This window comes from Aquarana catesbeiana, linkage group LG02 (assembly GCF_042186555.1).
Source record: "Aquarana catesbeiana isolate 2022-GZ linkage group LG02, ASM4218655v1, whole genome shotgun sequence".
NCBI lineage: Eukaryota > Metazoa > Chordata > Amphibia > Anura > Ranidae > Aquarana > Aquarana catesbeiana.
In genome coordinates, this window is record NC_133325.1 from 193,035,829 (window position 1) to 193,060,691 (window position 24,863).

At 42.5% G+C, this 24,863-nt stretch overlaps 1 protein-coding gene across 1 annotated transcript in view; it reads right to left on the reverse strand.

The window, feature by feature from the left end:
* Positions 1 to 24,863, reverse strand: part of RB1 (RB transcriptional corepressor 1) — a 276,848-nt gene that overhangs the window by 161,021 nt on the left and 90,964 nt on the right. Inside the window, exons 15-17 of the mRNA XM_073614116.1 lie at positions 11,269 to 11,300; positions 6,143 to 6,219; positions 3,045 to 3,244 (exon numbers count right to left, since the gene is read on the reverse strand). Of these exons, the coding sequence (XP_073470217.1) occupies positions 3,045 to 3,244; positions 6,143 to 6,219; positions 11,269 to 11,300 (309 nt within the window). The remainder of the gene's footprint in view (positions 1 to 3,044; positions 3,245 to 6,142; positions 6,220 to 11,268; positions 11,301 to 24,863) is intronic.

The window sequence follows — 24,863 nt, forward strand, 5'->3', positions numbered from 1 at the left end:
ACCATACCAGGCCCTTTGGTCTGGTATGGATTTTAAGGGGAACCCCCACACCAAAAAAAAACAAAACAAAACAAAAAAAGACACACAGCATGGGGTTCCCCCCAAAAACCATACCAGACCCTTATCCAAGCACGTAGCCCGGCAGGTCAGGAAAGGGGGTGGGGACGAGCCAGCATCCCCCCTTGTGAACCATACTAGGCCATATGCCCTCAACATGGGGGTGTGGGTGCTTTGGGCAGGGGGGCCCTGTGCCCCCCCCACACCAAAGCACCTTGTCCCCATGTTGATGAGAAAAAGGGCCTCTTCCCGACAACTCTGGCTGGTTGTTGGGGTCTGCGGGCGGGGGGGCTAATCGAAATCTGGACATGATGGGGCGATGACGTCACAAGTGGGTGGGGCCTCCGGGAAAAGTCACCCAGTGGCCCCGCCGCATGCCTATATAAATAATGGCACACCGCGGACCTAGCATCGAGAGAAGATCAGAGGAAGAAGAACAGAGGGAGAAGACAGCACAGAGACGAGACCCGGCAGAGGCAGAAGACATCAGCGGGGGAGAGCAGACCCGGCAGAAGAGCGAGAAGACAGCGTAGAGAGGAGAAAAACCGAGACATCCCTGAAGGTAGGAAAAGAGCCGGAGAGGGGAGAAGAAAAATCGTAAGAGACGCCGGAACTGATTTAATAAAAAAAAAAAAAAAAAAAAAAAAAGTTGTCAAAAGCCTGTGTACCGTTTTTATTTTTGACACTTTTTTTTTAGGTGAATGGGTAGGGGTATCCCATACTCATTCATATAGGGTGGTTTGGGATCTGGGGGCCCCCTGGCTGGGTATGTCAGGAAGAGGCCCTTGTCCTCAACATGGGGACAAGGTGCTTTGGGATGGGGTGTGCAAGGCCCCCCCTGCCCCAAAGCACCCACATCTGCATGTTGAGGGCATGTGGCCTAGTATGGTACAGAAGGGGGGGGGGGGGCGCTCGCTCGGCCCCACCCACTTTCCTGATCTGCCGGGTTGCGGGCTTGGATAAGGGTCTTGTACGGATTCTGAGGGGGACCCCTTCCTTTTTTTTGGAGTGGGGGTTCCCCTAAAGATTCATACCAGACACAAAGTGCCTGGTATTGTCGGGATCAAAGTCGGATCCCCGTTCTTTGATGTTGGATGGATGTCGGACTTAAAGTCACAGGGCAAAGGCGGATCCACAGTCTAAAGACTGTCGTGTCGTACCAGTGTGAACCTGGCCTGAAGTGTAATAGGTCATGTCCGCGAGCCTAATGCTGAAGTCCATCATGAAGGCAAAACAACTGGAACTGCAGGCTGCCTTGCTCAACTAGTTTCAGGTCTGGTTAGCCTCAACACTAGGCTGGCTATCCACCCTGAGCTCTGGCCAGTAAAAGTAGTAGGTAGGGCAGTGTCCAGGGTTCAACAGTAGGTAAAGCAGTGTCCAGGGGTCAATAGGATGTAGGGCAGTGTACAGAGCTCAGTAGTAAAACCAGCCCTGTACAGTGATCAGGAGAGCAGTGTACGCAGGGTGGTCAGGAGGGAACGACCCCCACTACAGAGTCTCTACTGAGGGACTGCTATGAGTCTACTGCAACTGCTGACATTACACCCAAGATGGCACCCTGCAGTGCTCTCGGGGACTGTGGATGTCCACACAAGAGAGACTTTACAAGTAAATAATGTGCAAAAATATGTTAAATACATAAATAATATTATAGGAAGACTTTTGTTGAAATGAATTTAGCAACATAATCTCCTAAGCTGCTCTCTAGTCACAGTTTAGCAACGGATTGGCAATGGAATGGAAGAAAAAAAAAAAAAAAATCAGGGAGCTGCAGAACATAACTTTATTGTTGAATATTATTCTATACCAGTTTTAAGATGAAGTAAAATTTCAGGGTTTTCTTTTGATATACAGATATATATAAAAAAAGACTAGGCTGTTTAGCCTAATATAAATATAATACGCGTGAAAGAGGCATTATAACATGCTTGAAGGTAAACACTGCAATACCATATGCCAAATATACATACTAGAGTAATGATCGGCCGATCATATCATACTATTTTTCTACTTTAAAAATAGATACCGCATACTGAATTCATATTGATACTGGAGAAGACAAGAATCCAGCTATGGTTTGATTGATTACTACTAAAGAGAGCTCTAACATTACACTTTATCTATTGTTGAAATTACTATGTACAAGCTATATGTACAAATGCTCTATGTTTTCATTATTATAATCACCAACAGGAAAGAAGAATTGCAAACCTAAAACCAAAAATGTGAAAATGTAGTGCTCATTCAGAGACATAAACATAAAATGCTGGCTAACTAAAGTAAATCATTCAGAAACAAACCACAAAACACTGGCAGGTGTTTTCGCTGGTAGCTAAGACATTCAAGCGCAGGAATAAAAATATTTGAACTCTGTATGAAATTGGCCTAAAAGATGACCACCATCATGCAGCAGGAACCTCTCAAGACAAAAATATGGGTCTGCCATTGCGGTTAAAAGCGGAATTCAACTCCCATAAGAGAGTTATCTATACCAGTGTTTCTCAACTCCAGTCCTCAAGGCGCCCCAACAGGTCATGTTTTCAGGTTTTCCATTATTTTGCACAGGTGATTTGATCAGTTTCACTGCCTTAGTAATTACCACAGCCCTTTCATCTGAGGGAAATCCTGAAAACATGACCTGTTGGGGCGCCTTGAGGACTGGAGTTGAGAAACACTGATCTATACTTTAAGATTTCACCTCGGGGCCAGGATAAAATGGCAAAGGAAAGGCTGTATAAGACCCTTAGATAGAAAACGTAAATCTCTTAAATCTCTTAGAAACTAGTAAGTGATGACAAAAAATGAACCCTCAATTGCTTCACTGTTCTACATTTAGACGTAAACAAAACTCTAGAAGACATATTTCTACTGTTCAGCGATGAAGTTTAGCGATTTTAGACCACGGAGCCCCTTCTCCCGAACTACTGGAAAGAGCAACTTAATTAAAAAAAACAAGTCAACCCATTTTTGGTCTTTAAAGCACTCACCGATTGCCAGGCCAAACTTTCCATAATCATGTGTTCACAGCGCTCAAGGTGTTTGATCATATGTTTTGTTAGACTTGGTTCAGCTCTAATAAAGCTCTCAATTACTTTATAAAAGTCAAATGCTTTCTGCTCAAAGACATTAAGAATCCATGGAAAGGACACGGCTGTTTCTGCCTGGGACTGAGTCTGAAAGGAATTTCCTAGTGTAAAGAAAATATAGAGTTAACAGACAAGTGGTGTACCTAGATATTTTGTTCATCAACTGTTGTAAATAGTCATTATTTTATTACCTACCTGAATTACTCATAATTAAATAAATAGCCCAACCAAAATAAAACAACTTTACATCATGTGAAAGTCCAATACTATGCAAAACCTTTTTTCATTTAGGAACCTATACAAGGTTTTTTTTTTTGGTCATAGTCTCCAGTGGGGGGATATCCTCACAATGCATGGCTGGATGTGAGGCGTAGGCAAATCTAATAGGCAGCAAGTTTAATATGAACAAATTGACTTAAAGTGATACTAGTGATAGAAGTCTTGTTTTCTTCTTTTTTTTTTAAATAACATGGTATACTTACCTGCGCTGTGCAGGTGGTTTTGTACAGGGCAGCCCAGATCCTCCTCTTCTCAGGTCCATCTTCGGTGCTCCTGGCCCCTCCCTCCTGTTAAATGCCCCCACAGCAAACAGCTTGCTATGGGGGCACCTGAGCCGAGCCACAGCTCTGTGTTTCCATTCAAACACGGCGCCGCGGCCCAGCCCCTTTCCTCTCTCTCCTCATTGGCTTACTGACTTTGATTCTCAGCAGCAGCATACTAGCACATTATGCCATCGTCTTGCATTGGGGGGGGTTCAGCAGTTTACTACCACTTTAACGATTGGATTGGAAATCCTTCCAGGGAAGACTTACGGTGGCCACACTCTTAAAGGGGTTGTAAACCTTCAAGGTTTTTCACTGCAACGCATTCTATGCATTGAGGTGAAAAACCTACTGTACTGCTGCAGCCCCCCCCCCCCCCAAGCCCCCGTTTTACTTACCTGAACAAGCTCTGTCTCGTCCCGAGGACGAGCACACCAGCAAAAGCCGTTGACTCGGGTCCTGATTGGATGGATTGATAGCAGCACAGCCACTGGTTCCCGCTGCTGTCAACCAAATCCAATGACCCGGGTGCCAGGAGGCGGGGCCGATTCATACATTCGGCTTCTATAGACGCTGAATAAATGACTCGGGAGCGCGCCTGCCAGGTAACCCCCCGGGAGAGCGCTTCTCCCAGGGGGTTATCTAATGCGGGAAGGAGCCGCAAGAGCCGCCAAAGGGACCCCAGATGAGGCTGTTCGGGGCCACTCTGAGCAAAACGAGCTGCACAGTGGGAGGTAAGTATGACTTTTTTTTTTTTTTTTTTTTAAATAAACACGAAGCTTTAGTGTCACTTTAATCTTACTAAACGATTCTTCACAGAATCAGATAACGCAATCAGATTTATGAATTCGTCACAAAAAAAAAAAAAAAAAAAGTCACAAAATCTCATTGAACAATTTTAATCAAAAACTAATGTTGTAATCTTAATAAATTTCAATCTGTCTGAATGGAAAAGCAGACTGTAGGAAATTGGATAAATTTGATATGATTGTTAAGTGTATGGCGCATCAAACCATCTTTTCAATCTTCCAATTGGATGACAATGCATTTGCATATAAAATCGTTCCATGTATGCACACCAGACATTTTCTAAGTTTTACATTAGTCAAAAGGAAGGAAACCAACTGTGCAGTTTTCAAAATTAAAGCAGGAAATCGGTTATGATCATTCAATATATCTTGTCAGATTAATTTGTTCAACAAATGACAATGAATATAACCTGCTTCATTAGCTGTAAGCTTCAAGATTAATTTAATGCTTTCTATTGGATTCTTGCTATTCAATAAATAGCTTCCAAGCATGGAAATGGTTTTCATAAATGTGTAAACGCATTTGTTTATGGTATGGATAAAACATTTTGCTTCAAGTGGTTGAAAACCTTTACACATACCAAGGGAAGTAACTATCCTCAGGTAATACACAGAGATTAAACAAATCCTTCTACGCAAGCGGTGCTTCTTAAAGCGGTGTTCCACCCAAATTTTGAACAATATCTGTATGTATTCTCTTCCTTGCCTAGATGCTGACATGCCGTTTAAAAAAATTTAAATCCTCGTAATTACCTTTTATTTTTCTATTCTTCTTTGCACTTCCTAGTTCTCCTCCTGTGGGAGTAGGCGTGTTTCTAGCCTCTCCCAGACTCCTGGGAGCTAGTCTCAGGCTACCCAGGATGCCACTGAGCATGTGCAGGAACGAGCGGTGAATGCTGGGAGCACAGCATTCACCACATCCAGGAAATAAATGCTTGTGGGCTTCAAATGCCCACAATGAAGATGGAAACCGCCTGCAGTGAATAATATGTTATTCTTTCCGACGAAATCTGACACAGGCGGACATATTACACACAATAGGTGAGTATGTAATGCTGAGAAGAAAAGTTTGTGAATGAATTAAAAAAAAAAAAAACGATAGATAGGTGGACCCCCGCTTTAATAAGTGGCCACCTCTTCTCTATAGCTGTTTAAAGGGGCAGGGATCTGGCATCACACACTGCACAGCTCATAGTAGACACCTGAGAGCACTCTGAGACCTGAGTAGAGAGAATAGACACACCCCCTTCTATGCAGGAAAGCATGTACAGATGAGGCTGTCAATCACATGCTGTGTGCCAGAGCCCGCATTACACCCCCCCCCCCCGCCCCCCATCATTGCTTCGAGTCTGCACAAGCTGTCAGAAAGGACTCAAATAGCACAGGAATCAGGCAGCAGAAAAAAAAAAAAAAATCACACTAAGTGATTGGGATTAAGGCAAGTACACACTATAGAAGCATAGCTTTTGTTCATTTTTCAACCAATTTCTCATAAAGAAAAAAAAAAAAAAAAAAAAGCTCTTGTAGGGAAATTCCATATTTTTAAAATGAATTAAAGTATCGTGGGGACGATAACTCACACAAACGGTTATAAAACATGTATCCTAGGAACACTAGCAAAGGCAGACTTTTCCAATATTTTCCTTACCTCCATAAGCAGCCATGACAACTCCCACAGCACAGGCCAGGAGACATGTATGAAAAATGTCATTATTCAACAGTTTGCTACAAAAAAATGAAAATAATTCGTTTTATATTTTAACAAAAGCAAATCATATAAATCCTATTAAGTTGGAACTTTAACCAAACTTTTTTTTTCTTTTGGAGAGAAAAGGGTTAAAAATCTGTGTCAGGGTTTTGAGGCTGTCTGCATTTCTGCATTCCCCCTGGGAAGATTCCCCCTCACTTCCTATTCTGATAGAGGTTACAAAAACCAGTGAGAGGAAATCTCCCCTAGTTGAGCAAAGGAACAGAGAAGCCACTGACACTCTGAAGAAGAAGCCGAACTGTATCTACGGCACAATAAAAAAAAAAAAGGGGGGGGGGGTGGATTTTGAATTACCTCTAAATTCCTCATCATGGGAGTAAATTACGGGGCTGCATTCATAGACCATGTGTTGCGTAGATGTTACCCTCAGGTGATTGGACACCAACAAAAACCTTGCTAGAGCCACCCCTAGTGCACGCTCATAAAACTCAACCCTCTCCACGAGACCCTGTTTTTTGGGGTTTTTTTGGACGCAATAAGGAGTAATCACAGAAAGCAGAAGGGAGGGTCCAGTGTCCTGTGCAGTACTCCTATGTAAGGAATTTACAGGTAAGGATACAGCACATAGTCCACGGATGAACTTGCCTTTGCTAATGATTCCCATCTCAGAACAACCCAGTTTATAAATAAAGTCTACCATTGGAATGACCCATTTTCATCATGGACATCCCTGATTATTCATAAACTACTATTCAAACTTCTGAAGGCAAATTGGTTCTACTGTACAGAACAAGGCATTCAAAAGCCTGAAAGTTGTCGTTCATACTTTCCCATAAACCCCTGAATACTAGAAATCATAGGAAGTGTGTGCCAGCATTGCTAGGTTCTGCACTGCACTATATGGTTATTCTAACATTACCGGTAAATGCAAGTATTTCTGCAACGGTGTTCTTAGTTTTGATGGAGTCCAATTGCACTTACTTCATAGGGAAATGTTCTAAATCTTCAAGGGGGGGGGGAGGGGGTTACGTTACGTTATCAGAAAGCGATTTGCTTTGAAAGAAAACACACCAAATAACGACATGCTTTCCATAGGGGAGATTAGATCTGCAAGAAGTTTGATAGAAGGCAAGGAAGTAATGCTTGTCAAACAAAAAAAAGAAAAATTCCCAGCTCAACCTACCAGCCAGCCTGCAACAAACCAATTGTCCTGTCTGAAAGTTTAAAAACAGAAGTTGTTCCTGAATGTATTACAGTTTAACAATGCCATAACTATGGTCTCTGTGTAAACACAGAAGTTGAGGGTGAGGGGGTGCACTGCACCCAGGCTCTATTCACACTAAATGCGTTTTTAATGCATTTTGCAGAAATGCAGGGAAATTTTTTAACATGGGTTCCTATGGAACATGTTCACATCAATGCATTGTTGTGCCTCTGCGTTTTTGGAAAGGGTCGGGGACTTATTTTCCCGAAAAATTCAGCAACTTCAATGGACCCGCATCAAAAATACAAGTATCGTGTTTTTACCGCGATTTGCGTTTGTTTTTTTTACACTGTATATAGTTGGTTGCCGAGGAGGGAGATGGGAAGCCGGCTGCCGTGTCCTTAACAACCGATGAATCATCAGGTGTCAGCGGGCTTCCCCACGGAATGTAAAAAAAAAAAAAAAAAAACAGCATGCGCCCCCCACCCCAAAGCACCTTGCCCCTATGTTGATGGGGACAAGTGCCTCTTCCCTACAACCCTTGCCTGTTGGTTGTGGGAGTCTGCGGGCGGGGGGGCTTATTGGAATCTGGAAGCCCCCTTTAACAAGGGGGCTCCCAGATCCCGGCCTCCCCCCTACATAGTACCCCTACCCATTCACCAAAAAAAAAAAAAAAAAAAAAAAAAAAAGTACTGTAGTGTGAAACAATACAGTAGATACAATACAACAATACAGTTTTTGAAAAGTCTTTTATTAAAAATATTGTCTTCCCTGCTTCTTCCTCCGGTCTTCCTCCATCTTCTCCTGCATCTTTCTCCTTCGGGCTTCTCCTCCTCACACTTTTTTCTTTCCCCTGTCTTCTTTGTCCGGTGTTGTTCTTCCTCTGCCCCCGCCGACGACCCTCCTCCGATGCTGTGTCCTGCTGATCTGTCCTCGTCGATATCAAGCATGTCTTAGATAACGATGGGGGCGTGCCCATCAGATGACGCCATCCGGAGTCCTTGCCCCCTTGTGACGTCACAGACCCATCATGCCCAGACGGTGACGTCACAAGTGGGCGGGATGGTGTCACCTGATGGCCACGCCCCCATCATTATCTAAGATATGCTTGACATCAGGGCAGATAGATCAGCGGGGCGCAGCATCGGAGGAGGGTCAGCGGTAGCAGAGGAAGAAGAACACCAGACAAAGATGACAGGAGAAAGAAGAAGAGCGGAAGAAGAAGCGGGGGATGGAGAAGCCCAGAGGATGAAGATGCGGGAGAAGATGGAGGAATAACGGAGGAAAAAGCGGGGAAGATCTTTTTTATTAAAAAATACTTGTCAAAAACTCTACTGTATTTAACACTACACTATTTTTTTTTTTGGTGAATATGTAGGAGTACAATGTACCCGACACTCATTCACATAAGGGGGTGGGGGGGTGCCGGGATCTGGGGGTCCCCCGCCTGCAGACCCCGATGACAACCCTTGCTTGGTGGTTAGAAAGAGGCCCTTGCCCCCATCAACATGGGGGCCAGGTGCTTTGGGGTGGGGGGGCACAGAGCTCCCTATGTTGAGGGCATGTGGCCTGGTATGGTTCAGGAGGGGGGGGGGGGGGCGCTCGCTCGTCCCCTCCCTTTCCTGATCTGCATGCTCAGATAAGGGTTTGGTATAGATTGTGGGGGGGACCCCACGCCATTTTTTTTTTTTTGGCGGGGGGGGGGGGTCCATGCTATACCCAAAGACCTGGTATGGACCTAGGGGGGCCCCACACTTTTTTTTTCACAAGTTTTTTTTTACATTCAGCGGGGAAGCCCACTGACAGATGACTCATCTGTCAAGGATGCGACAGCCGGCTTCCCAGCCCCCTCCTTAGCAACCAGCTATATACAGTGAAAAAAAACAAAAACGCAGCAAGCACAGCAAAAAGCATTGCAGAAACGCTCAAAAGCAGCATGCATAGATGTGAATCGAGCCTTAGGCCCCTTTCACACTACCGCCACTTTCGCAGATGCATTTTTTGCCGCAATTTCAGGGAATGCCTGTGTAACTCATCAAAGTCGGACCAAAGTAGTGCAGGGACTACTGATATGAATGGTTTTCATTGGAATTCATGGGGAACGACTTGCCATGCGACTTTGCAGTCCCAAATTGTAGGACAAGTCGTACAAGTGTGAAAGGGGCCTCAGGAGGAGTGGGCTCCCCCCAGGAAAACCTGCCCTCAATCTATCCATTGCTATATATGTGCTCCTACTATAAAGGCACTCAAAATTTATAGAGTTAGGACTTCAGATAATACTGAACAGTTAGACAAGACAATTTAGTTTGTTGCAGGCTGGCAAGTTAAGCTTGGAATTTTTCTTTGTTTGACATGCATCGCCCTTCCATGTGCTCCTTGCTGTTAAGGCCAGTTATAGGTTGGGGCAGTTGTCATTTCTTTGTAAGGAAGTAATGCTTGCTTTCAAAGTGAAAGTTCACTAAATCACCTACAGAAAGCCTGTTTTGGCTTCAGTAAATTAGAATTCAGCCTCATTTATGAGAACTCAACTGAAATTATCCAAGGTGTCACAGTATGAAAAAAACTTAATCTAATTCATATCGGAGCAGTACAATGTGGTGCACTGTACACATCCACACACCAACATGCATTGTATTTAGGTGGCCCAATTATCTGAAATACAACCATCACAATGGACCACACCCCCCCCCCCCCCCCCCCCAAAAAAAAAAAAAAACTCTCACTCCAACAGCATTTTTGCTAGAACGATGCACCACACATTTACTACCACACTCCCTAAACTGTGGTAGTGGCTGTGGATGTCACATTTATTTTTAAACCATGGTATTTAGGAATAGCGTTTTCACATGCACCTTTTCTTTCATTGCCCCCTGCTCAGATATGGAAGGTCCCAGAGTATAATGATTTGTACTGTGCTACTGTTTCCACACCAAAACAAACGAAAATCATAAAGAAAACATGTTGAGGGATACATTTTGCTGCTTGTTTTTAAGCAGTTCTAAAAAAAACAAAAAATATATGAACTGTATGCGCAACACTCTGATTGTAGGGTTTTAAAAAAAACAGTGGGGCTTTGTTAAAGTGATTGTAAAGTCTCATTTGTTTTCGTTAAAAATAACATACATTTTATACTTACCTGCTCTGTGCAGAAGTTTTGCACAGAGCAGCCCAGAGCCTCCTGTCGTCGGGTACCACTTTGGTGCTCCTGGCCACTCCCTCCTGTTGGAATGCCCCCCACAGCAAGCAGCTTGCTATGGGGGCACCCGAGCCGAGCCGCAGCTCCCAATGTCCATATAGACATAGAGCCATGGCCCGGCCCCCTTTCTCTCCTCATTGGCTCACTGACTTTGATGGACAGCAGCGGGAGTCAATGGCGCTGCACTGCTGTCTCAACCAATGAGGAGGGGAGTCCCAGACAGCAGAGTCTCTCCTGAAACATCGCTGGATCTAGATCAGGGGTCTCAAACTGGCAGCCCTCCAGCTGTTGTGAAACTACAAGTCCCATGAGGCATTGCAAGGCTGACAGTTACAAGCATGACTCATAAAATACATTAAGTTAAAAAAAAAAAAAAACCTTCTGCCTTTACAACCACTTTAAAAACATGTAATAAAAATGTGAACAAAAAGTAGCCTTGACCTGTAGTGTGCCCTCTACATTACCCCCATACTGTTACACAATGGAAAGGAGACATTACGATCAAGAGTAAAAAAAAAAAAGCATGGAGTACAGTGTTGACAGACCTGGGGCAGGAAGCAGACAACTGACTATAAAGAGTGTCCAAAGTCCCTCATGATTTTTTACAACAATTTATACAATTTCCTTTCAGTCTACAAATAGATTACAAAAAGCTAAAAAACAAACCTGAAGTTGTGTATAGACAAGCGTTCTTCTTCCTGAAAGGTAAAGGCAAAAGAAAGTTGAAAATTAAATTTTTCTTTTGTATTAGATACTGATAAACACCAAAAGGGCTTTAAAGAGCCACGTTTGTGCAAAACATTCCCCTCGGGGTGATCAATGTACATTGCAAGGATTTTAACAAGTTTTATTGCAGATTCCTACGTTTTGTTATTATGAAGAAATAGCTGTTTATTGTCTGTGTTCATGTGCAAAATCAATGTGCATGGAAGCGATTTCATAATTCTCAAATAGCTGCTGCACTTGCAGGGCTCCAATGAGGAAAATTGGAAAGGTCTGCATCCCTTTTGATGCAATTTCCCTTTTTGAGTATCTCACAAAAACTACATTTTTGTTGCAGGGGGTGCCACAAATGTGGCTTTTATCTTAGTGCAGACAGAAAATCAGTAAGCTAATCACACAAGCGGGTAATAATATCTGTGTACAGAATGACTCCAGATAACCATATCGCATTATACAGAAAATTACAGTACTGTAGATTGAAAAGGGAAAGGTCATTTTTAACCACTTAAACCCCCTTCGTGCCCAAACCAATTTTCAGCACTGTCACACTTTGAATGACAATTGCACGGTCATGCAACACTGTACCCACATAGAGCTTTCTTTTGGTGGCATTTAATCAGTTAATCTGCTGTTTTTTTTTATTTTTTGTAAAAAAAAAAAAAAAAAAAGAAAGATGGAAGACTGAAAATTTTGAAAAAAAGATGAAAAACAGTTTTAAATTTTGTTATAAAATTTTGCAAACAGGTAATTTTTCTCCTTCATTGATGTACGCTGATGAGGCTGCACTGATGAGACTGATAGGACTGATGGACACTGATGAGGCGGCAGCAATGGAAACTGGTAGGTGACACAGATAGGCAGCACTGCTAGGTGGCACAACTGGTAGGCATTGATAGGTGGCACAGAGCACGCGCAGGCAGCTCATGCACGGGAGGACGTCATATGACGGCGTCCCAGTAATGTAGGGCTGCGCTGTAGCCATCATTCCACTATAGCATGGACGCAAGGAGGTTAACCAGTTCCATACCGAGCCATAGTAATATGATCGGCAGGAACCCTCTCTCCCTCTGGGTGGGCGTCATATGACGTTCCCCGCTTCTCGGACACAGCCCATTCCCGATCAGGGTAAAGAGCCAATGAAATTAGTCCGTCCAAAAAGAAGACTATCTGAACTCCAGGCAGCTACCAGCAGCGCCAGACACCCCAATTTCCAATTGGCAAATGCCAACGGCGCTAGACCCCAGGAGGGGAGGCCCAGTACAAGCGCTGGAATTCCACGCCAAAGAAGTAATTGATTTTTTTTATTTTTTTTTCCCTGACGAGTTACATCAAAGCATCAAGGGCCAAATAAATCATTTTTGCCCGTCAGTACATAGAAAACCACACCAACTCATGCGATGCCCGCCCTTTTGAATAGAGACCCCCAACAATGGAGGAGCTTAGGTTGTTCTTAGGCCTTACGCTCAACATGGGGATTACAAAAAAAAAAAAAAAAATGGCATGCATATTGGTCTATCAACCCCATCCATCATATACCAATTTTTTCAGCTGTGATGTCCATGTTCCGCTATGACATGATCATACGGTTCCTGCATTTCAGTGATAACTCGCAGTGCCCCCCCTCAACCCAAATGATTTGGACTTTGATAAATTGCATAAAATTCACCCCCCCCCCCCAATTGATTTTTTTAATAAGTTTGCCGAATTTACATCCCTGACCAGAACATCTCTGTGCATGAATCCCTGGTCCATTTCACAGGCCGGCTGGGAATCAAGCAGTATATCCCCAGTAAGGGGGTGAGGTACGGATTTAAACTCAACAAGCTCTGTGAAAGCTCCTCCGGATATGTGAATGCCTTTTGTGTGTACAAAGGCAAAGATTCCCAGCTCCAGCCCCCTGAGTGTCCAACGTACATGGGAATAAGCAGGAAAATTGTATGGGAGTTGGCATTCCCACTCCTCCAAAAGGGGTATCATATTTACATGGACAACTACTAAACCAGTTTGCCCCTTTTTCACCACCTATACCTGAAGAAAACTTTTGCCTGTGGTACTGCAAGAAAAAAAAGAGGAAAGGTTTCTCACAGCGTCTAGTCACCACAAGGCTACAAAGGGGGGAATCGACAAGCCTGAGGAACGGGGAAGTGTTTGCCACGCAGTGGAGGGATAAGAAAGATGTTTACATCAAGTCCACCATCCAAGATGACACCTCGGTGGAACTTTCAAGAAGACGCGGTACCATTCAAAAGCCTTGCTGTATCAACTAATACAATAAGTTCATGGGGAGGGGGATTTAAACGATCAAATGCTGCAGCCCTATCTTTCAACACGAAAGTCCCTCTTCTGGTACAAAAAAGCCGCAATATACTTCTTCCATTTGTCCATTTAATTTTTGTTCCAAACATTTTTTATTGAAATTTGACATAGAACAAATATTGGTATTACACATCGTCATACAGCTGTATTCATTAGTGCAAGGTTCGATTATACAAGAAAGTACCGAGCACCCCAAATGGGTACAGACTGTGCCCGGGGGAGACAGACGACACCCTCTGTTCCTGTATATTGTCCGGCCATTTCCATTCATGATATATAAGGGTAGCAAATATAGAAAGCTCTATGTAACAACAGGCTGTGTCTCAACCTGAGACATCAAAATGTCTTGAAGACCAGTCGGAAGGAACACCCTGTCATATATGTCCTGGTATCATTTCATGTTTGCAAAAAGTGTTTGTGTGTCCCACATGCTGACTTCTTAATGCGATATTAAGAGGAGAGATAAAAATTATTGTAAGCTCTAAACGTTGTTAGCCAAGGGACTAGTTAATAAGGTCTCCTCCCTTGGCCCTGTTTCATTTCTACCTGGGAGGTGAAAGGTAGAAAATGTGGGGTGTTCCTATCACGGCTGGTCTGAGCTTAATTGGGGTGTGTCAAGGTTGAGGAAGTGGCCGAGAGTTTATGGGTGAAAAAACAGAATTTATTTGAATTAGGTATCTCAAAAAAGATGGAGGGTAAGGATAAAGAAAATAGGAAGGGAGGATGAAATAATGAGGGGGGAGGAAGAAAGTAAGATTAGAGGGGCCAGGGTAAAGTATGGAGGGGAGGGGAAGATGTTGCCATAGTCCTCTCCGACTTCCCTCCCTATTTTGTTAGTGTATTCTGAGGACATGATCATGAATTGTATGTTTCTAGGGAGGCAATATGAAGGGTTATAGAACTGTTTTGGTAAGGACTTAGTTGGTTACCTTAAAAGTATAATGCTTCAGGTGTGTGGGCAAGGTTGTTATTTCGATGGGTTATTGAGTTTACCATACTCAGGTGAAGACTGAAAGTGGAGCCAACAACTAAATTTTTGGGTAAATTTAGTAGGGTTATCGTGAGCAATATGAATTAATTCTTCCATTTCTGATATTTTCCGGATTCTAGAGAACCATTCTCTTATTGTGGGGATATGTGGAGAGTTCCAGTGTAAGGGGATACATTGCGTCGCTGCATTTATCATGTGCATCGCAAGTGATTTGTGGTATGTCTTGTGTGGAAGGGGGGAAAGGTGGAGTAGGAATTGGGCTGGGGAGAATTCCAGATCATAGAATGTAACTTGTGAAGTGATTCTATGTATTTCTTTCCAGTATGTTTGTATGTAAAAGCAGGACCACCAAATGTGTAATAGAGTACCTTCGTCTGTATGACATCTCCAGCATTTTGCCGATGTTCCAGGGTAAATTTTATGTAAGAGGGTTGGGGTACGATACCATCGTGATACTATTTTATACCCATTTTCTTGTGTAGTAACGTTTCTCGACCCCTTATGTATGTTCATGAATGACTGCTCCCATTGCATTGCAGAAGGTGAAATAGAGAGATCTTTTTCCCCATTTCTGGCAGGCTAGGTTCTGGGTTGTCTGCATGTCCATGAAAAGGAGGTTGTGAGTGATAGAGATTAGATGAGATTGGGCGTTTAAGTGCACAGTGTTTCGAAAGGGGAAAGTGGTCTGGAACATTTGGAGTGTTTGTCCTTGGATTGTAGGTAATGAGCAAGTAGTGTGTATGTCCAGGGAGAGATAGGCGATTTTCCCGTTTGGGTGGAAATCTGGGAGGCAGTAAGGATTTTCCCTTGGTGGAAGAATTGGTGTGCTCTTATGTCGTCTTGTGGGAAACTGTCGGAAAGGAAGTGAATGCTCATTCCTGGAGGGAAATCTGGATTTAATTTCACTGGAGTCAGCGGGCTTGGGACGGAAAATAAGTTCACTTGGGAGCAAACTTTGCGGAAGCATTTAAGAGTGGGTCCTATTAATAGATGGGAAAGTAGTGTCACCGGGATATGTTGTGTATTCAGCCATGGTAGAGAGGCTAGGGGTAATGTTGTGAGGGAACCCAATCTTTGTGTCTTGAATGAATGTTCCAATCCACTATTCTAGTGAGATGAGTTGCGTTGTAGTAGTTGGAAATATTTGGGAGTCCTATGCCTCCTAGGTGCTTTGGACTGGTGAGTTGTTTAAAACGACTTCTGGGTTTACTTGTCCCCCATAGGAATCTTGAGTATGCCGATTGATATGCTTTGAAGGACGACGAAGGAATTAAAATAGGGATTGTTTGAAGAATATATAGGAGTCTTGGCAAGGCGTTCATCTTTAGTATCGCAGCCCTGCCAAACCAAGAGAAGGATGGGTTATTCCATAGTTTGAAGTCGGAGATCAACTTGTTTAAGATGGGTGTATAGTTTCTTGTATATAGGTCTGAGAGTTTGGAGGGGAGTTGTATGCCTAAATAGGTAATAGAGTCTTGCCTCCAATGAAAAGGGAAATTTTGTTTGCATTGGTCGACTATCTGGTGTGGTAGGGAGATGTTGAGTGCAAAGGATTTTGCAAAATTGATTTTGAGGTTGGATATTAATTGAAACTGTTTGAATTCTGAGAGTAGGACAGGCAAAGTAATCAGAGGTTGTGACAGGAACAATAATATATCATCCGCAAAGGTGACGTACTTATATTCTTTGTTGGGTGTATCTATACCATGAATGTCTGGGTTAAGTTTTATCTTTCGGAGGAGAGGTTCATGGGTAAGAACAAAAAGGATAGGGGACAGAGGGCAGCCCTGTCTCGTCCCATTGCATATGGGGAAGGCATCCGACAGAGTGTTATTGACCCTAACTTTGGCTGAAGGGTTCGCGTACAGGGACAAGATCAAGCCTGAGAAGTAAGGTCCTATACCTATGGCTTGTATGACTGCCGCCATGTAGTCCCATGCCACTCTGTCGAATGCCTTCTCGGTATTTAGAGACAGGAAAAATCCTTTTTGCTTGGTTTGAATCATAATGTGATGTAGATTGAGTGCCTTGACTGTGTTGTCTCTGGCTTCCCTACCCATGATGAAGCCTGCCTGATCTTTGGACACAAGAGAAGGGAGGAGAGGAGTTAGTCTATTTGCCAATATTTTGGAGAATATTTTGATACCTACATTTAGTAGTGAAACGAGCCTGTAATTTCCTGTATGTGTGGTGTCCCAACCTTCTTTAGGGATGACGGATATGTGGGCTACTAGCATTCCTTTTGTTAGTGGATTTGTAGGGGATAACGCATTAAACGCGTTTAGAAAGGGGTTTTTAAGTATATGTGCAAATTTCTTATAATAGACTGCTGAAATACCATCCGGGCCTGGAATCTTGCCAGGTTTCAGTTGTTTGATTGCTTGTTCCCATTCTTGCGGGGAGATTGGGGATTCTAGGGATGCAGAAACTTCATCTGGTATTTTGTCTGGGGAAAATTGCTCTAAGAAAGCTTTAATTTCGTCGTTTCTTTTAGACGGATACGTGGGCAAGGGATCTGTTGAGTTTAGGGTATATAATGATGTATAGTAGCGTTCAAACGCTTTCGCGATTTCCTGATTTTTTGTGATTGCTGTACCTGTGGGAGAACATAGTCCGTGTACTGTATTATTGGTTGTTCTTGTGCGTAGAGCCTGAGCGAGAAGGCGGCTGCATTTATTTCCGAACTCATAGAAAAGTTTCTGTGATAGTTTAAATTTTTTCTTAAGTTTATGTCCTAGCTCTTCTTGTATTTGCGTACGTGTTTCTATTAAGTCGAGATGTGTTCGTTGAGCTAGGTCTTTTTTGTGTGAAGCTTCTAGTGCTTTGAGTTTGGAAAAAAGGTGACAGTGTATTTTTCTTTTCTTTTTTCATTTGGCCATTTATAACACGTACGTCACTTATCAAAAATCAATGGAAATACCCAACCCCTTTATCAAATTTATCAAAAATATTGTCAGTGCCCTGATCTATCAGCAAGGATTCCCCCCACAAAGCATTTGCTCCAATTGTGTCAGCAGACTGCATGAGTGCCATTTTCCTGACCATATTCCACCATCAGCAACCGGAAGAAGACACCAAAAAAAATGTCAGGTTTGCAGCAAAGAGGAGTTAGGAAAGACACCAGTTTCAGTTGTCCCCAGTGTCCCTCCCAACCTGGCCTATTCCTCCGCGAATGCTTCAGGCGCTATCACACTCTAGTAAACTTTTAACCCAAATTTCTAATAGACTGCCATCTCCCCGGTTTCAATTTCTGTGCTGATTTCCCTGCTGCCTCAACCAACCAACCTAGTGCCTCAACTCAACTGACCCTGGCCTGTTTATCGACTATGCCTCTGCTTGCCGCCTGCTTTGTTTATCCGCCATGTTTCGCCTTTCACGTGAACTGACCCTGGACTATCGACTATGCCTCTGCCTACCGTCTATTTCTGTCTTTTACCTGCACTGACCTCGTTTTAGAAATATCTTATAAATGGACAACTTTGTTAAAAAAAAAAAAAAAAAGTCTTAATTTTTTTTCCCATTTTCCAAAAACTCCTGGAAAAAAAATGAACCGTTCAAAAGACTCATACATCATAGATTATACATTGAGGTGTTAGCTTTCCAAAATGGGGTCATTTTGTAGGCGTTTCAATTGTCCTGGTGCTCCAGGGCCTTCAAAAGTGTGATAAGTTGTCATCAAATGATGTGTAATTTCTGCTCCTAGAATGCCTGGAGGTGCTACTTGCATGTTGGGCCTCTGTATGTGGCCAGGCTGTGTAAAAGTCTCACACATGTGGTATCGCTATACTCAGGAGGAGCAGCAGAATGTATTTTGGGGTGTCATTGTAAGTATGCATGTGCCGTGTGAGAGAACTAACTTGTTATTATGACAATTTTGTGTAAAAAAAAAAATAAAAATAAAAATTCTTCATTTTCCCAAGAATTGTGGGAAAAAATTACAACTTCAAAAAATTCACCATGCCTCTTAAAAAATACATTGGAATGTCTACTTTCCAAAAAGGGGTCATTTGGGGGGATAATACTTTCCTGGCTTGTTAGGGTCTCAAGAAATGAGAGGCCGTCAGTACATCAGGTGTGATCAATTTTCAATGATTTGCACCATAGCTTGTAGACTAACTTTCACAGAGACCAAATAATATACACTAATTTGGGTTATTTTTACTAAAGATATGTAGCAGTATACACTTTGGCCTAAATGTATGAAGAAAAATGATTTCTTTGCAAAATTTTAAGATAGAAACTAAAAAAAAGTGTTTTTTTTTTTCAAAATTCTCTTTTTTTGCTTATATTGCAAAAAATAAAAAACCCAGCAGTGATTAAATACCACCAAAAGAAAGCTCTGTTTGCGAGAAAAAAAATGATAAAAATTTTGTTTGGATACAATGTAGCATGACTGAGTAATTGTCAAAGTGTGAGAGCGCTGAAAGCTGAAAATTGGTCTGGGCAGGAAGGGCGTATAAATGCCCTGTATTGAAGTGGTTAATAACATTAAATTACAAAATTAATTGTGTATGTATACACATATATACAGTATCTCACAAAAGTTCATACACCCCTCACATTTTTGTAAATATTTTATTATATATTTTCATGCGACAACACTGAAGAAATGACACTATGCTACAATGTAAAGTAGAGAGTGTACAGGTTGTACAACAGTGGAAATTTGCTGTCCCCTCAAAATAACTCACAGTCATTAATGTCTAAACCGCTGGCAACAAAAGTGAGTACACCCCTAAGTGAAATTGTCCAAATTGGGCCCAATTAGCCATTTTCCCTCCCCGGTGTCATGCGACTGGTTAGTGTTACAAGGTCTCAGGCGTGTTAGATTTGGGGTCATCACTCTCACTCTCTCATACTGGTCACTGGAAGTTCAAAATGGCACCTCATGGCAAAACTCGGAGGATCTGAAAAAAAGAATGGTTGCTCTACATAAAGATGGGCTAGGCTATAAGAAGATTGCCAAGACCCTGAAAAACTGAGCTGCAGCACGATGGCCAAGACCATACAGCGGTTTAACAGGACGGGTTCCACGCAGAACAGGCCTCGCCATGGTCGACCAAAGAAGCTGAGTGCATGTGCTCAGCATCATATCCAGAGGTTGTCATTGAGAAATAGATGTACGAGAGCTGACAGCATTGCTGCAGGAGGTTAAAGGGGTGGGGGGGTCAGCCTGTCGGTGCTCAGACCATATGTCGCACACTGCCTCAAATTGGTCTGCAAGGCTGTCGTCCCAGAAGACAGCCCGCAACCAGTTTGCTGAAGACAAGAAGACTACTGGATTACTGGAACCATGTCCTGTGGTCTGATGATAAACCTATTTGGTTCAGATGGTGTCAAGCGTGTGTGGCGGCAAATAGGTGAGGAGTACAAAAGACAAGTGTCTTGCCTACAGTCAAGCATGGTGGTGGGAGTGTCATGGCCTAGGGCTGCACGAGAGCTGCCAGCACTGGGGAGCTACAGTTCGAGGGAACCATGAATGCCAACATGTACTGTAACATACTAAAGCAGAGCATGATCCCCTCCCTTTGGAGATTAGGCCACAGGGCAGTATTCCAACATGATAAAGACCCCAAACACACCTCCAGGACGACCACTGCCTTGCTAAAGAAGCTGAGGGTAAAGGTGATGGACTGGCCAAGCATGTCTCCAGACCTAAACCCTAAAGAACTAAAAAATCATCTGTGGGGCATCCTCAAAACAGAGGGTGGAGGAGCACAAAGTCTCTAACATCCACCAGCTTCGTGATGTCCTCATGGAGAAGTGGAAGAGGACTCCATTGGCAACCTGTGAAGCTCTGAACTCCATCCCCAAGAGGGTTAAGGTAGTGCTGGAAAATAATGGTGGCAAACACAAAATATTGACACTTTGGGTCCAATTTGGACACTTTCACTTAGGGGTGTTGCCAGCGGTTTAGACATTAATGGCTGTTGAGTTATTTTGGAGGGGGCAGCAAATTTATACTGTTATACAAGCTGTACACTCACTACATTCCATTGTAGCAAAGTGTCATTGCTTCAATGTTGTCACATGAAAAAATATAAAAAAATAGTTACAAAAATGTGAGGGGTGTACTCACTTCTGTGAGATTTTGTATATGTATATATACACAATTGTGCTCACAAGTTTACATACCCTGGCAGAATTTGATTTCTTGGCCATTTTTCAGAGAATATGAATGATAACACAAAAACTTTTCTTTCACTCATGGTTAGGGTTTGGCTGAAGCCATTTATTTACTCTTTTTAAATCATAATGACAGCAGAAACTACCCAAATGACCCTGATCAAAAAAGTTTACATACCCCAGTTCTTAATACCATGTATTGCCCCCTTTACTATCAATGACAGCTTGAAGTCTTTTGTGGCATTTGTGGATGAGGCTCTTTATCTTCTCAGATGGTAAAGTTGCCCATTCCTCTTGGCAAAAAGCCTACAGTTCCTGTAAATTCTTGGGCTGTCTTGCATGAACTGCACGTCTGAGATCTCCCCAGAGTGGATCAATGATATTGAGGTCAGGAGACTGAGATGGCCACTCTAGAACCTTGACTTTATTCTGCTGTAGCCAATGACAGGTCGACTTGGCCTTGTGTTTTGAATCATTGTCATATTGGAACGTCCAAGTATGTGCCATGCGCAGTTCCTGGCTGAACACAATGTTCTTCCAGTATTTTTTGATAACATACTGCATTCAACTTGCTATCAATTTTGACCAACATTCCTGTGCCTTTGTAGCTCACACATCCTCAAAACATCAGCAATCCACCTCCATGTTTCACAGTAGGAATGGTGTTCCTGTCATCATAGGCCTTGTTCACTCCTCTCCAAATGTAGCATTTATGGTTGTGGCCAAAAAGCTCAATTTTGGGGTCATCACTCCAAATGACTGTGCCAGAAGGTTTGAAGCTTGACTCTGTGCTGTTTGGCGCATTGTAAGAGGGATACTTTGTGGCATTTGCGTAGTAATGGCTTTCTTCTGGTGACTCGACCATGCAGCCCATCTTTCTTCAAGTGCCTCCTTATTGTGCATCTTGAAACATGTTTTCAGAGAGTCCTGTATTTCACCTGAAGTTAATTTGTGGGTTTTTCCTTGCATCCCATACAATTTACCCCCCGCAGTTGTGACTGAAATTTTAGTTGGTCTACCTGACCATTTTTCACTTCTTGATTAGAGCTTGAACACTGCCAATAGGCATTCTCAATTCATTTGATATCTTTATATCATTTTCCTGTTTTACACAGTTCAACTACCATTTCCCGCAGATTCTTGGACAATTTCGCTTTCCCCATGACTCAGAAGCCAGAATTGTCATTGCAGCACTGGATGAAAGATTCAAGGGTCTATCAGGAGCCCAGAAACGCATTGACCATTAATACACACACACACACACACACACACACACACACACACACACACACACATTACAAACAGATCACAGGTGAGGATGGTTACCTTTAATATCCATTCAAACCCCTTTGTGTTAACTTGTGTGCATGTTATCAGGCCTAAATCACCAGGGTATGTAAACTTTTGATCAGGCATTTCTGCTGTCATGATTTAAAAAGATCAGGCATTTCTGCTGTCATGATTTAAAAAGAGTTAACACAGTTGACTTATAATAAATGGCTTCAGCCAAACACTAACCATGAGTGTAAGAAAAGTTTGTGCTATCATTCATATTCTCTGAAAAAATGGACAAGAAATCAAAGTCTGCAAGCGTATGTAAATTTACTTGGGATTTTAGTCCAACACATGGTAGCACATAATTGTGAAGTGGAAGGAAAATGATAAATAGTTGTCAAAATTTTTTTACAAATATCTGAAAACCATGGCATGCATTTGTATTCAGCCAACCCCCCCCCCCCCCCCCCCAATGGGAGATAAAGATCACACACACATACATACATATACACACACACGTATACACACAAAGCGGGTTGACGTGCAAATATATATATATATATATATATATATATATATATATATATATATATATATATATATAATAATAATAATAATATATATTAAAAAAAAAAAAAAAAAAACACACACACACACACACACACACACACACACACACACACACCTTCCTCAGTTTAGGCCGATATGTATTCTACAGATTTTTGGCAAAAAAATAAAATCGCAATAAGCGTATATTGATTGGTTTGCGCAAAAGTTCTAGGGTCTACAAAATAGGGGATAGATTTATGCCATTTTTATTTATTCATGTTTTTTACTAGTAAAGGCGGCGATCTGTTTTTTTTTTTTTTTTTTTTTTTTTTAATCGGGGCTGAGACAGATTGGATACTTTTGACACTATTTTGGGACCATTGACATTTATACAGCGATCAGAGCTAAAAATAGGCACTGATTACTGTGTAAATGTCACTGGCAGGGAAGGGGTTAACACTAGGGGGCAATCAAGGAGTTTAAATGCATGTCCTAGGGAGTGTTTCTAGCTGGGGTGATGGGACTGACTGGGTGAGGAGACCGATCCCTGTTCCTAAGCAGTAGAAACAACAGATCAGTCTCCTCACCCCTGACAGAATGGAGATCTGTCTGTTTACATTGACAGATCTTCGTTATGTCCTTCTCAGGAGCAATCGCAGCGAGCGCCGACGCGCATTAGCTCCGTCACGCGGCGCGCGCCCCCTATACTCCTTAAAGTGGCCACCGTACAGCTGTGGTGATTTGCGCAGGAGTGCCATACTGCCGCCATTGACGCTAGTGGCCGATAAGCGTCGCTAAAACGAGCGGCACTTTAGCACCAATGGCGCATGCCATCAGTGTGAAAGGGGTCTTAAACAATTTCAGAACTTTTTGCACTTAATTTTGGTCTTATTTTTTTAAATCACAGAAACCTGAAATTTTAACAGGGGTGTGTAGACTTTTTAGATTCATAGTATGTGACAGCACAACAGTTTTTTTTATGAGAATGGTTTTGATATTTGTGTGCAATATCTGAGTGCTGCCATCACCATCAAAAGTTTGTATTGAGTTTTTCAGCTTGCTTACCACAGGATAGACACACATACATAAATATATACACATATATATATCCGACAAGGATGGCAATGTTGTGGTCATGGACAACGCCCAATACATAGAGATGTGTATGAACATACTCCGCAACTCTGAGTGGTACCGACCAATTCAGCAGTCCGTACTTGACAAATTTACTCAGGACTTTTACACATTGGTGGATACAGCTTTCCATCAAAATGTTATAGCTAAACATGTATGGGAGTATATCAGAACTAGTTACCCTAGAAAAGCTACATTCTATGCGTTGCCAAAACTACATAAGCAACTAAACAAGCCACCCGGCAGACCCATCATCTTCGATCGTGGCAACCTTACCGAAAACCTTAGTCGAGTTGTAGACAACCATCTTAAACCACTCGTTGCCTGTCCGTAATCCTATGTGCGGGACACCCTACACTTTTTGCAGACCCTTCAAGATCTGCATATCACGGATGGTGTCTTACTAGTCACCATAAACGTCGAATCCCTGTATTGCACCATACCGCACATGAAGGGTCTCACTACAATACGTCATGTACTGTCACAATTTAGTGGATGCAAGCCCGAATACACAGAATTCATTTTGAATCCCTTAGAATTCATATTGTATCACAATGTCTTTTGCTTTGACGGTTCCCACTACCTGCTTACCAATGATCTGCTGGCCGTCTATATATGCCATATACTCCCGTGGCAACATTACATAGATGACGTTTTCCTACAGGAGTTCTTAGCCTCCATTAACCAGAACGAATTCAATCTTAGCTTTACGATGTCTTACAGTACAACAGAGATCACGTTTCTGGATGCACTTGTTAAAAAAACAATCTGATGGCAGCCTTTCAAGTCAGCTCTATCGCAAGTCTACAGCAGGGAATTCGCTATTACATGCGACTAGTTTCTATCCCAAACCCCTTCTAGCATCTATAAAATACAGTCAGTACCTCAGGGTATGTAGGAACTGCTCAGACGATACCACCTTCAAAGACGAAGCCGACAAGAGAAAGACTCCTCCAAAGAGGGTACTCTAACTCTAGCCTTAAAAAGGCATATAGAAAAAGTATTCGGCAGTCACGTTGTGACCTACTCAATACACAAAAACAACCTTCCAATGACAACACAACTAGGATTATCACTACATATACAACACAGCGTAAGCAACCAAAACAAAATTTTGAACAAGTACTGGCATTTACTCACTATGGAC